Consider the following 13,873-nt stretch of genomic DNA (forward strand, 5'->3'; position numbering starts at 1 on the left):
CTGTCACTGGCTGCCATACTATTAGGTTGCCAGTGGTGAGAGAAGCTCCCTCTATCCTTCACTCCCACTGGCTTTCTGTCCTTCTAAGCATGGGAAGGAGATGCAGTGGGAGGGAGAAAAGAAGAGAACTGCTGCCACTGCGGGCTTAGCAACAAAAAAGCCCAGCAGAAAGCACAGGCAACCACTCCAGGTTTCCTCCTGCTGGGCATGCCAATTGTTTGCATGATGTGCTCAATGGAAGGAAACCCAGGGTGGCTGCCTTGGCTCTCTTTTTATTAAGCTGTTGCTGGTGGTGGTGGTGGTGGTGGTGGTGGTGGCGGCAGCAGCATCTATTTCCTTTGCTTGCTTTCACTGGTTCTCCTTCCCATGCTTGGAAAGAAGGCGAGACCAGGGGAAGCAAAGGACAGGGAGTACTGCCACCACTGCTTGCTAAATAGGATGGCCAGCAGTGACAGAGAGCCCAGGCAGCCATCCACCCTCTTCATGCTGCCATGTAAAGAGCCAGTGGTGGTACAGGAATGGTCTGCAAAGAGGGGAGAGTGGGGCATGTGTTTGGGGCTGGGTGGAATGGGGCCTGTGAGGGTAGGGCATTCAGCAGTACTGGCTTGCACACTGAGCCATCACCAGCAACCAGGGCTGGAGGCAGGCGGTGGCAGCAGCATGTGCTGCTGTGTGTTCAAATTCTGCCACTCTCCAAAATGCTCCCAAAGTCACCGCCTGAGGCAATTGCCTCAGTTTGCCTTCTGGGAGAGCTGTCCTTCTTCCATCTTTTCCTTAAGCTGGGAAACCCCTGCACATGCTATACAGTGACCTGAAATGCAGTATGACTCTTTAAAAGTGGTTGATGTTGGTGAACAAAACACGTTACAAGGTTCATTTAATCATTTAGATTTTAATCCATAGAATTTTGACCATATGGGTAAACACCACTTCCATTTTACCTACAAAATTAAAGCATTTTACTTTGCAGACAGTTAATACAAACTGCCTCCTGCCAAAACTTCTAAATATATGGAACATGTGACCCTTTGATTCTAGGATTTTAAAAATTCGGAATCATAACATGCTCAGTATACTGTAGACAAACACTCATGAAACTTCTTTTAGTTTAGATGTACTTTGATTTTATTATGTTTAAAATTTCACTGTTGCCTCTTCTTTTATTCCTGTGTGAATAATTGTATTTTAAACCCTTTACATTTATCATGAATTATTGTAGAATTCATCTTAATGGTGCACTTGTGGAAGAACACTGCACAGGTGAATTCCACTACATTGTGAGCTCACATTCTATACTAGTGTTGTACTACTGTAATGCTGTTGTGCTAGCTTAAGGAAGGTGTGCAAAGAAAGGGACGTCTGTTTGAGATGATTTCTTGCACTAGCAGAAGATATTGACAAATTGCACAACACTTGTAGCATGTCATAGTAATGACTGTTCCACAGCATTGTTGTATAACATTGTGTAGGGGTTTCCTCCCTCCTCCCTGAGACAGGGAGGTGTGCCCAGCCAGCTGGTAGAGTGTCAAGAGAAGCCGGGGGCTCCAGACACCAGGACAGCCCTGGCAGTTACCTCTCAGAAGCCAGAGAGGATTCAGAGAGACGTGCAACAGCTGCTGAGGGATGGGCAGGTGTCGCACAAGAGGCAGCAGATTGGTGGAGAGGGAATAGCCAGGAAAGCAGCTCCACAGCTGCAAGCAGCTGGAGGAATGAGAAGGCAGGGGGTGGAGTTGGGGAATGAGCCCCCTTTAGTGTCCAGGGATTGGGTATCCAGGACACGTGCCTGGCCAGGGAAGATGGAGCTGGTCGAAAGTGGGGAGGAGTGTCTGAGATGCAGGGATTTATTTAAGGCAGAGGCTGCTGAGGATGAGCAGGTCAGTAGGGACGGGGTTTGTGAGCCTGACAGTCTCCCGGAGAGGGGCTCAGGCTTTTGGCTCCCTCTGATAGGTGGAGTGGTGGAGTGAATAAACTTACTTCCTTCCCCAACTCTGAGGCAATGCCTGTGCCTATAATTCACTGTGAGAGAGCAGAAACGGCACTTTGGAGAATTCCTCCTCCCCAAAGCCAGAAACGTTGCTGCACAACAACAGTTCAACAAAATCATAGTGCAATGAATATTTCACAACATGGTTGTGCAATTGTTCCATAACATTGTTGCTCAAGACTGTTGCACAACATTCATGGCTTGCAACTGGTACTTTAGCACTTAGTAATAAGTTAAACTATCTCTCATACACAGACATTTAGAAATAATACCTGCATTCACACATACACACACACACAAGATTTGTGTTCCTGGTTAAAATGTTGTTCAGGATTAGTGAACCCAGCACAGCTGATTGTGTGAAGACAGAATTCCAGGGCAATACCAGCCAAACACTCCAGTTAACCAACATTTAACCAGGATAGATAACCATGATTCAGTTCTGGTTATCTATCTGGTTGAATGCTGGTTAAACAGGGTGGTTTGACCAGAATTGCTCTGAAATTCTGTGTTTACACAGTGAGCTCTGTTGGGCACACTAATCCTGATTAATTTTCTAACCCAGACCCTTGTGATTATGTGAACACAGCCAATATATTATTATGTATTTCTAGAGCTCAAGGAATATAAAATGAGATAATATTGTGTTCTTCAAAATGCAAAGCATATTGCATTAATTATAATTTCAGATTAATTATATATCATGCTTGCCAAACATGGATGCTATAAAACAATAATAAATGAGAAGAGATGAAAAATGAGGAATGTTAACATTTAAATGAAATAAAATAAAACAAATCTGACCTTGTTACACAAGGCAGGAATAATACATGATACCAAAGCATGTTGTTAGAAGCACACAATAACAACACAAATGTGTTAGAAGCACAGCCCCAGCACAGTACCTCCAGTGACTGTTGCTGGTGTCTATCTTATGTTTCTTTTTAGAATGTGAGCCCTTTGGGGACAGGGAACCATCTTATTTATTTATTATTTCTCTGTGTAAACCGCTCTGAGCCATTTTTGGAAGGGCGGTATAGAAATCAAATAAATAAATAAATAAATAAATAGACTGTCTTACATTCATTACATTGCCGTGCCCTGACAGTTCAAGTGCAGGGTGTGCACTGGTTCTATGCAACTCCAAAGCCCATCCATGCTGCTAGCAAAAGGATTGCATCCTCACTGTAGTGACTATTCTCCCATTATTCCCAATGGAAGAATTGTCACTACAGCAATGATGCATTCCTTAGTAGCAATGGAACCTCTACACCTTCATGTCAGAGATGCTAAGCCATAGCATGAGTCCAAAACCCAGGACTGGGAGAGTAGGAACACTGAGGCTGGCCAAGCAGACAAACCAGGGCTGTAGGGTTAAGGTATGAATCAGGAACCACGGACACACCAGGAGTTGAGCCAAGTAAATCCACCAAGAACCAGAGAGCCAAGATAGGAGCCAAGAACCAAGAAAATGCAGGAGGTCAAAGTCAAGTGTCCTTTAGGTCAGAGGGTTGAAACAGAAGCCAGGAGTTAAATCCATGCCAAAGGTCAAGCCAGATCATCAATCAGGAGCCAAGAGGATCAAGCAGGTAAGCAGAAGTCACAAGCAGGCCAGAAATCACACAGTGGAATCAAGAGAAACAAGGATATAAGCACCAGACTAAGGAACTTTGATACTGAGACAAAGGCTTGTACACCCTTCCTGTCTGCAGGGAGGCCAATGGCAGGCTTCCGCAGGCTGGGTCAAAATAGGGCTTGGTTGAATGGGTGGTGCAATGACATGAATCGCCACTGGAGGCAGTGTGGAGCAGAATCTTTGCCAACACTTCACTAGCAGTGTGGAGAGGCTTTAGAGTTGCAAGAAACCAGCACATACATCCTTCTCTTGGACTGACAGGATGCTGTGAAGAAGGTAAGCAACTGTTCCAGTGATTTGAGGTTCTGAGTGAGACTTGCATATTGCCTTCTCCCTGTGCAATCATTGGAACTTTTGATTGTGCTTTGGGGAAACCATAGTCATCCAAATTTGGCATTCTATTATTTTGCAAACCAGGAATGAATTAAGCCTGGTTTACACAAACTATAGTTTGTTAGATAGCAGTTGATCAAAACCTAAATGCTACCCATTATTGTCCATGTTCAACCTTTATGATACACCAAGTCAAATGTAGCCCAAGAGCCAAGTGCCTCCTAGGTAGGCAGACATTCAAAACAGGAGGGTTGTCAAACTTCTGGTTGTCTGCTTGTTCTTAACATTTTGCAAATTATGAACATTAATATTTATTTTCAAAAGTTATTTCATTTCTTAAAAGATGTATCAAAATAACTATAGATTAAAAAAGAATCATCAAAGCAGAATTACCAACTGGATCTTTTTGATTCTGAAACAGTATTTTGCTATTGCTGCCATCCATATTGGCCACATTAATGGTATTCCCATCAGTCCAATAAAGTTTCCTTAATAAAAACAAAAGGAGGTAGAAAATATGATTGCATTAAACTGATGTATATATTTCTTACCTTTTTAAACTGATTTCTAAATCTGAATATAGAAAGAATGTTAAAATAGAATACAGTGCACTACACTCCGTATCTGCACTTACATACTTAATATATTTTACTATGTTCCATTCACTAGTCAGTTTTACAAACATACAGGTTTCAGTAATACAGTGATTCATCCCTAATGCCTATATTCACCAGGGGCCAATGCTACAATATCATGATGGAAAGCAGGAACCTCTCCTCATTAACACACAGATAATCCCCAATTGGGAGTCAGAGTCAATTGCAAATACCTATCTCATGGAGACCTCACAAATGTGATTTCTCCTTCTCCCCCTTTTTAAGGCGGATAAATTGTGTGAATGGCTTCTGACAACAATCAGCCATTTTCTTGGAGGGTCTGGCTAAGGATGGTGCTGAAGTTTAGAAACAGTGAAATACAAAATGAATCTCAGGATTCCTCCAATGGTGAAACATATGAGAATTTTTAAAGGAAGCAAAACAAAACTCAGGAAGACAAAAGAAATTTCTCTGGGAGTTTCTGCACATCCCTAGCTCTGGCTGCTGCAGGAGATTATATGCATGGTGAAGAGGAGAGTTCACACAGGAGAGACAGGAGTTTCTTCAGATTACCTGAATTCACTGACTGTTACTGCACCTTACAGACAAATGCAAAATCTTACTTAAAATCACACACATTACGCTTACAATATTATAAATGTACTGGTGAAAATAATTATACTTTACCCTTTAGCTGGGTGAACAGCAAGACACTGTGGCTTATCAATTCCATGTATAATTGATGTTTTTAAAGAGCCATCTAAATGTGCCACATTAATTTGTGTTTCATCAAATTCTGAACTAATCCAGTATAAATTACGTGATAACCAATCCACAGCCAGTCCCCGAATGCTCTGAATGTCTGCAAAATGTAAAACAGCAAAGTAGTTGTCCAAACTGCTTTGCCAATAAATTTTCGTTCATTTTAGTGGGGCTTTACATATTGTCTTGCTGAAATTAATTACCTAACTCTAAGGACTTTTAAAATTCTTATCAACAGCTGTAGGAGGTTGCCATTTCATCGCTATTATTTAAAACAGTTCTCATGGCCGACAACCAGAGCAACGAACTGCTCACAGAAGGAAGTTGTGCTAGCACAAAATTGTTGTACTAGCTTGTGCTTCAAACTAGTGTTGCACTACTGCAAGTATTTTTGTTTTAAGGGGATATTTGCACAACAGCAGTATAATGTAATAGCACAATTCTGCAAATTCCCCATTTTAGCACAACGAAGCTAACTTCTTGTGCTAGTACAAATTACTCTACCAGTGGTTCATTGCTCTGGAATTTGGCTACTGTTCTTTAAAGCATAACTGATCTCAAATCAACCTGATAGCACCAAACAAACATTTAAACTATAGACATGGAAACCAAACTGCAGATAATATATTTTCTACAGCTTTCTTTAATCAGACAAGCATTGTTGCTCTCCCATCTGTAATAATTGTGCTGGTTGCAAAATATCAGCTTTCTCTAGAATGTGTGAAAAGACTTCACACAACACAAATGAAGTTTTATTTTTAAATGGAACTGTTACTTATCTTCCATTTACTCTATAGTGAAGATACCATACAGAAAATGAAAAAAGGGCTTCTAAACTATAATGCTAACCCTTCAATACTGAATTTTAAAGGTGGCAAAAATGAACCTGAGAACACAAAAACTGTCTTGTTATACCAGATGAAGCCTCAACATTCTGTTTTCAACAGTAGTCAGGCAGATATTTCTGGAATATTTCAAGCAGATATGAAGACAATAGCTGATGAGGCTATTCCCACGATCGCCAAAAAATGGGCTAAAGGAGCCCAGCCCAATTTTGGGTGATCGTGTGCTGCAGTGGGAGCCATGTGGCTCCCGTCCAGCTAGCCTCATTAAATCCCTCTCCTCTTAAATGAGGTTAATGGAGCGACCGCTCCATTAACCTTGTTTTTTTCCTCGTGTGTCACTGCAGCACGCAGTGACACATGAGTAGACCCCTGACTGGGAGGCTGCAAGCAGCCTCCCGGGCTCGAGGGTCTCTCTAAGATGGACTGCGCACTTGCATGAGGTATCCTGGAACTTTCGGGGCCCATACGGCCCCTGATCCCCGCAGCCCCCACCAGCTCTGTGACAGAGCCAGCAGCCATGTGGGCAGCCAATTCGGCCGCCCAGCTATGAGCAGCTGCTTGTCTGTGGGGAGAGTGGGCTAACTCCATCAGGCGCTTCACACATGTTGTGTGAAGCGCCTCATTATCTGTTTATTTGCAACATCATCACTTTGTCAGCCAGCAAATCTGGTGAGCTAGTACTATCCAGGCAGTTAAAGGGGCTATGCAGAAACAATAGAAGATTGTTACTCAATGATACTGGATACTCAAGGGATGCTCCAAGTATGCGGTGGGGGGGGGGGAATTAATTTGCAAATTGAAGGAAACAATTTCAAAAGGACTCCAAATTCCAAAAGGACCATGCTCAGTGGCTTCCAGGATCAATTGAAGGCAGTTGAATGTCAGTTGAATAAGAAAACAAACCAACAACAAACAGCAAGAAAGAAGGAATTAGAGGGAATAGGCCTTCTTGTGCCAAGATCTGGTGATGAGAACCTTCTCATGATCCTACCATCTGTAGGCTGATAGCCGCTGCTAATCACATTTTTTCCAGTAGTGGATCCTAAGTTTCCAAACCACTTCAATGTAATTTGTGGCTGATCCAAGGCTTGTCCAAAAAATCCACCCTCCCACCAGTTCGTTGTGGTTTGGATGACTTCAAAGAAATTCAGGGGGTTGACTTGAATTGATGGTGGTGACAGCAGTGTAGTTCTGTCCTTTCTTTTTTAGTTAAATCTAGCAAACTACAGCTTGGAGCTCCTCTTGGCCAGCAGTGCCCAGGAGCCAGCTGCTGATAGAAACTCTGTCATAGCCATCATTTATACATTGTGGGAAAGGGATTTAGGGAAGAAGGAAACACTGCCTGGAACACAGTTTTTGTGTTCTCAGGTTCAAGCCCACCTTTTCCAGTATTTCTATTCCTCCAATAAACCCTCTAGTGGCTTCTGTTCTGTAGCTTGCAAAGCACACTGAGAACTTTCGGGGAGTGGGGTATGTTTCGGGCTATCCCTAAGGCCTTTAAAAAAAGAGATATTTTAGTTTAATGCCAGCTCTCAGTTTTATCCAGCCACCTGCCTGTTTGGTGCTGTTTTATCACTTTATTTCTATTGTTAATATTTATTAAACCCCTCTTTGGGTATCTGATTGAGAAGCAAGATATAAATAAGCTCAAAATAGCTATAATATGGTGGGGGTGGGGATTACTGTTTGTGAGGGCGGGATTATTGTTTGGAAGATGCACACTGTGAGATTTAAAAAATCTTCCCCTTCCCATGCTATATGGGGAATTTAAAGGATGAGGAAAGGGGAAAGGCATCACTTTCGCTTTTCCGCAAATGAAACTCCACTCTTACAAGCACAAGCATTACAAAACTCTTGTTTCAGACTGGCTGGATTCCTGAACAGGAACACTCCTGTTAGAAGCTGGATATACCTAGCAATATTTTGTTACAGATCCCCATTTGTTCCTTCCTTTTAAATGAGGCAGTGAAATAGGACCATGCAAAAACATGGTTTCTGTATACTTAGGAAATTAAGATTTCTTAGGTATGCAGAAATATATTAATTTATAAATAAATTAATAATAATAATAATAATAATAATAATAATAATAATAATAAAAAATTAATACAGGAAAGAGAAAAAATAAAGTTATCTGAACATGTAGCAAAAACGGTTCAGATTTCCAAAAACTGACCAGCTCTCTTCCTAAATTAATAATTGTCTTTTAGAAAACCAAAGCCCTTTTCACAGAACAAGAATTCCCAGGCTTCACAGAAGAGAGGAAATCAGTGTCAAACCATATTAATCTGAACTGCTACCTTAGTACATTTACATTTAGTAGTACATCACTACCATTGCTACTAAGGTACACTTTTGGTGAACAAGTGAATTTCTATAAATCACCACAACTTAAGTTAATAATATAATATTAATAATATACATTTGTATTTACCCGAATAGAAGATGACACTGAATTTAAGATGACTCCCTTAAAAAATAGAGGTTAAAATTTGGAAGAGGAAGAGGATTCTGAATTTAAGACGACTCCTCATTTCTAATATCAAAGAACTTGGGGGGGGAACTCATCTTGGATTCAGGTAAATATGGTATTTTCATTCTTAGTTAACATTAACAAGTATGTTAATGTAAAAGTAAGTAATTTTACTCTTAAAATACATTGTTTACCTCTTGATATGACAGTTTCTAAGCCAGTCCCATTAATGAAGGCTCGTTTTATAGTTTGTGTCTTCACATCAGTCCAGTATAAACGTTCCTCTGCTGCATCAAAATCTACAACTGTTACATCATCAATATCAGGAACTGTGAAGGCTGTTATATAGTTGAAGTATGGATTCTCTATGTCAACACCTCTTATTTCAGAACGCCTTGCATAAATAAGAATTTTTTTCATTTCTGTAAGAATGATACATACTGTTTCTTAGATATGGGTCACTGCATTGCAGTTATCCTATACACATTAGGTTGGATCCTCAGAATGTGCGTGAATGGAAGAATCTCTGTCATGCAAGGGGGAAATCCCCCCACCATCTCCCCTTTCTTCTACAGCCTCATATCCACCAACTCCAATCTGAACCTCATAAGTAGATTCCAAAACAAACAACTCTTGGTCTAAAGACATAATCACATTTATCTAGACATGGATGAAGACATGTATACATTTATGTAAAATGTAGCCGTGTATGGTTTGAAACAACATCAGGAAGAAAAAATTTAAAAGTCAAGGTATCTGAAGTGCCAGATACTATCAAAAGGTAACATTATTTGAGAATACAAAATGGTGATATTAGCATTTTGGTAAGTTCATCGATGAAATCATTTATAAAATAAATGCATCAATTATGAAACTAACACTTGCTCTTATAATGATATTTACAATAAAAGAGAGAGTGAACACACAGGTGCTCTCAGTGGCTGACATACTCTGCCTGTGTTTAGCAAAGTTTGGGTACTGCTGCATCTTCATTATGCAAGTCGCAAAAGCACAACTTAGGTAAATGCTGAAATTGTACAAGGAGACTTGCACAGTTTCACAGCCATTGAAATAATGACCATGCAATTGTACAAGTCACCTTGGGCAATTTCAACATTTGTGCAAGTTGTGCTTTTGCAACTTGTATTTTTGTTACAATTTCAACATCTGTGCAAGTTCCACATCTTGAATTAGGAAAACACAGCACCACCTCCACAATGCTATCTGGAGGAATTCACAATTTGTCAGCCAGTTCTAGGACCTTTTTGATGTGATTCCACCTATAAACCTCTGGAAAAAACAAAGTATGCCAATTTCAGTGACTGATTGCAGGACTGGGAGCTCTGATAAGGCTATGCATGCAAGCGAATATGCAGATTAAGCTGCTTCTTCCACTGAAGTGAATGGGGAATCCTCCCATTTACTCACAGTCACTGTCACAGACAACTACTGTCTCTGTGCATTCAGAGTAAAGAATTTACGTATCCAACTAATAAACTGCTCAAATATACATGTCAGAAGTAAATTATGTTTCCTTTAAAACATTCTGATAAGGATAAGACAACACTAGTTGTCATCCATTCCAGACTAACAAAGTGAAGGTACTGTATAAGCACCACTGCTGCTGATGGCTTCAACTAACAAACACAGGAAAAAAGGGCAGGGAGGGGTTGATTTCCTCCTCTTCCCCTGAAGGTGTTCTGTACCAACCAAGAACATGTCTCTGAGGGCCATGCAGCCCACAGGGAGATATTTTCAGGTGGCACAGAGCAGTACTTCCAGGGAGAAAGGAGGTTGTAGAAATTCCCCCTTTCCGGCCACTATTGCCAGTGTTGTGTTAGTTGAAACTATCAACAGCGCTTGAGCTTATCATGTAGTACTTGCACTTTGTTAATTTAGATGTCAGTCTGCGTTGTTGGAATTTACATACATGCCATCTAAGTGCTGGTGCAACATTAGTTGAGTGCCATCTAAGTGCTGGTGCAGCATTAGTTGAGAACTTAGCAGCAGCAGCACTTCTCACGTAGCACTCGTACTTTGTTAGTCTGGTTGTCAGCCATTGAGTTTTAGATTTTGCAAAATGCCATCACACAGACATGTAAAATGGCTAGCCCTTTGCAAATATTCCTCTGTTGACAGTGGTTTCAGGGTGGTGGGGGTTGGGATGAAATACCTTTTTGAAATGGTGAATGTCATTGCCACTGGAGCCAGCATCCTGTGGTAAGTGCAGGAGGCCGATGCAGCATCCCAAGGGGAGGCCGCTCCACCCCTGCTACTCAACTGGCCTCCACGCATGTGCAGCATCCATTTGAATGGTCAGCACATCAGACGAGTCCCATGCTGACCAATCAAGTGGCTGCCACATGTCTGTGAAGGCTGGCTGAGTGGCAGGGGTGGGGCAGCCTCCTGCAAGTTGCCGAGAGCCAGAGGTGGCAACGTTTGTTATTGTTTAAATAGATTTTCCTCCACTTTTGCAGCTCACCAATGTCACCAGCCACCAATGTCACCAGCCGCCATTATCTTATATGTCTGTGACTCTAGACTTTTTCTATTTCTATGAAGTATCATTCATCATGCTTTCCCATGGGGGAGTTTTCTGGCATTTTCCAGGAAAGAAATGAATTTATCTTGGGGTTTCCCATTTTTTTTCTTAGTTTGGGTGCTGTTTGGAACCTACCAGCAAAAACACCATGTTTCTATTTTTCGTGGCTTGACCTGGGAGTTTCATGACAGTCAGTGAGTCAATGAAGCCCAAGCAGTTCTCTCTCTCTCTCTCTCTCTCTCTCTGTGTGTGTGTGTAGACTTTTAAATTTTAAAAGTTAAAAAGGCAGCAAGAGTGTTACTTGACATTTCTGTATCTATTACAGCTTTAAGGTATTTTTTCTACTGAGAGGCCATTTGCTTTATAGGCTGGTTCTTACGGCTCAAAAATATTTGCTTAAAATGACTTCAGAAGAAGAAATTAGAACTATTAAGAATGTGTTCATTATGCAGTCTACCTGCATAATCATTTTCTGATTATGCCCTTTCCACTTAGCAATCTCTCTGTTTTGCTAACACAGTAAGTTCTGCTAAACCAGTCCATACATCCACAATTTTTTTTAAAAAGGGTAATAAAAATCATAGCTTGACAAGCAAATGGGTTGGAGGAACCTGTTGGTTCATATGAAGTAAAAGTTACCATCAGAGTTATCAGCAAATAACACCATCGAACATATTCTAGTTCAAAATCATGAAAAAAATATACAAGAAACTCACCATAACATGTCTTCCTGTCTGTAGACAACTTCATTAGATGAGGACATGCGCATGCAGCACTTCTGTTGTAATTGATCAGGCACATATGAGAGCATGGACCTCTGCCATTGTTAGCAGCACAAGGATTGGGAGCTAGAATTATAAAGTGTAAACTAAGACTTCCTAGTGATGTGAACAAGTTAGTCAGGGCATTTGGAAAGTTGCACTGGGCCTCCCAACCCATCAGTTTGCTGTGCATGCACACACACCCCTACACACCACCCATGCTTACTGAGTCACAATGGTGGCAGGCAGATGGCAGGTGACTGACACTGGCAGCTCTGCCATCTGAGGGACTAGCTGCTAAAGCCACTGAAGGATTTGGCAGTGGTGGTGGTGGCAGCACTTCAGCTTCCCATCGTGGAAAGAAGAGGAGCTGCCACCTCTGCTTCCAAGTTCTTCAGCTGCAATGGTTCCCCCACTGGACAATGGGCTTGCTCCCAAAGGCTTCTGGGAAGGAAAAAAACCTACTGTCCAGTGAGGATGGCAGGAGGAGATTGAACCCATGGCAGCTCCTCCTTCTCCTGATTCCCAGAAATCAATGGAAACATTTCCCAGGCCTGACTATAACATAGGAGCCTGAGGGACACTGTTATTGGGCCTTCAACCTGTTCCCAAGTTGGCTCCCCCATGACATCAGCCTTGAAGGGGGATCAAAGAAATCCACAAATCGATAATTAAAAAAACTTCTCAATAGTCAATCATTATCAGCATTTAGCAAGATTCTTCCAGGAAAAAGGGGAACGCCACAAAGCAAACATGTTTAGCAAATTAACTGCAAACCAGAAAACTATTTCACTAACAATATTCTTATTCAGCTGTAGTGCATTCAGGGTTTCATGACATTATGGTATCACAGAGCAGGTAAGAAATGCTAAGAAAAACAGTCAAACCCTCTCAACACAAAACCTGTTGTCAAGCAGACATCTATCATTGTTCTATAGTTACTTTAATTCAAATTTATAATTAACCTCTTCATTTATGTTTAATTTCCTTCACTAATCCTTATGTTTGAGTCCCAAGAGCAAACTTGGATAGGTTAAATGGATTAATTAACTTACTAAATCTGCAAACATCCTGAGAAACACAAACCGACCTCCAGTGATGCAGCGTGGATCATGTGGGCGTGTGAGAGCACGCCAAAGGGGATATAGGCGCAAACTGCAGCAGTAAAAATGGTCTATGCCAGAGGAAAAGAGTAACTATAGAATTTGAACTAAGAACTATAGAATGTTATAAAATTAATTAAAATATGATAAAATAAATGCATAAGAACATAAGAACAGCCCTGCTGGATCAGGCCCAAGGCCCATCTAGTCCAGCATCCTGTTTCGCACAGTGGCCCACCAGATGCTGCTGCAAGTCACAGACAGGAGCTGAGGGCGTGCCCTCTCTCCTGCCATTACTTCCCTGCAACTGGTACTCAAGAGGCATCCTGCCTTTGAGCTGGAGGTGGCCCACAGCCCTCTGACTAGTAGCCATTGATAGACCTCTCCTCCATGAAGTTATCCAAACCCTTCTTAAAGCCATCCAGGTTGTTGGCTGTCACCACATACTGTGGCAGAGAGTTCCACAAGTGGATCACGCGTAGTGTGAAAAAGTACTTCCGTTTGTTAGTCCTAGACCTCCTGGCAATCAATTTCATGGAGTGATCCCTGGTTCTAGTGTTGTGTGAGAGGGAAAAGAATTTCTCCCTCTCCACTTTCTCCACACCATGCATGATTTTATAGACCTCTATCATGTCTCCCTGCAGTCGTCTTTTTTCTAAACTAAAAAGCCCCAGGTGTTGTAGTCTTGCCTCATAAGAAAGGTGCTCTAGGCCCCTGATCTTCTTGGTTGCCCTTAGCATAAAGGCTAAGAAGTTTAAAGCTATGAGCATAAGACTAAAAATCTTGTGCTAGTCAAAGACCGAAATAAAGACTATGACTAAAATCTATGAGAAGCTAT

At 41.5% G+C, this 13,873-nt stretch overlaps 1 protein-coding gene across 10 annotated transcripts in view; it reads right to left on the reverse strand.

Moving 5' to 3' along the window:
* LRP1B (LDL receptor related protein 1B) overlaps nucleotides 1-13,873 on the reverse strand; it is a 1,420,219-nt gene that overhangs the window by 323,441 nt on the left and 1,082,905 nt on the right. For all 10 annotated transcript variants that reach the window (XR_008308477.1, XM_053255348.1, XM_053255339.1 and 7 more), the window contains 4 exons: nucleotides 11,888-12,019; nucleotides 8,824-9,051; nucleotides 5,237-5,411; nucleotides 4,347-4,441 (listed from right to left, as the gene is read on the reverse strand). Coding sequence is in view for 9 of the 10 variants with exons in the window: in XM_053255348.1 (XP_053111323.1) it covers nucleotides 4,347-4,441; nucleotides 5,237-5,411; nucleotides 8,824-9,051; nucleotides 11,888-12,019 (630 nt within the window). In the remaining variant the exon portion in view is untranslated. The remainder of the gene's footprint in view (nucleotides 1-4,346; nucleotides 4,442-5,236; nucleotides 5,412-8,823; nucleotides 9,052-11,887; nucleotides 12,020-13,873) is intronic.

This window comes from Hemicordylus capensis, chromosome 1 (assembly GCF_027244095.1).
Source record: "Hemicordylus capensis ecotype Gifberg chromosome 1, rHemCap1.1.pri, whole genome shotgun sequence".
In the NCBI taxonomy this organism is placed as follows: domain Eukaryota; kingdom Metazoa; phylum Chordata; class Lepidosauria; order Squamata; family Cordylidae; genus Hemicordylus; species Hemicordylus capensis.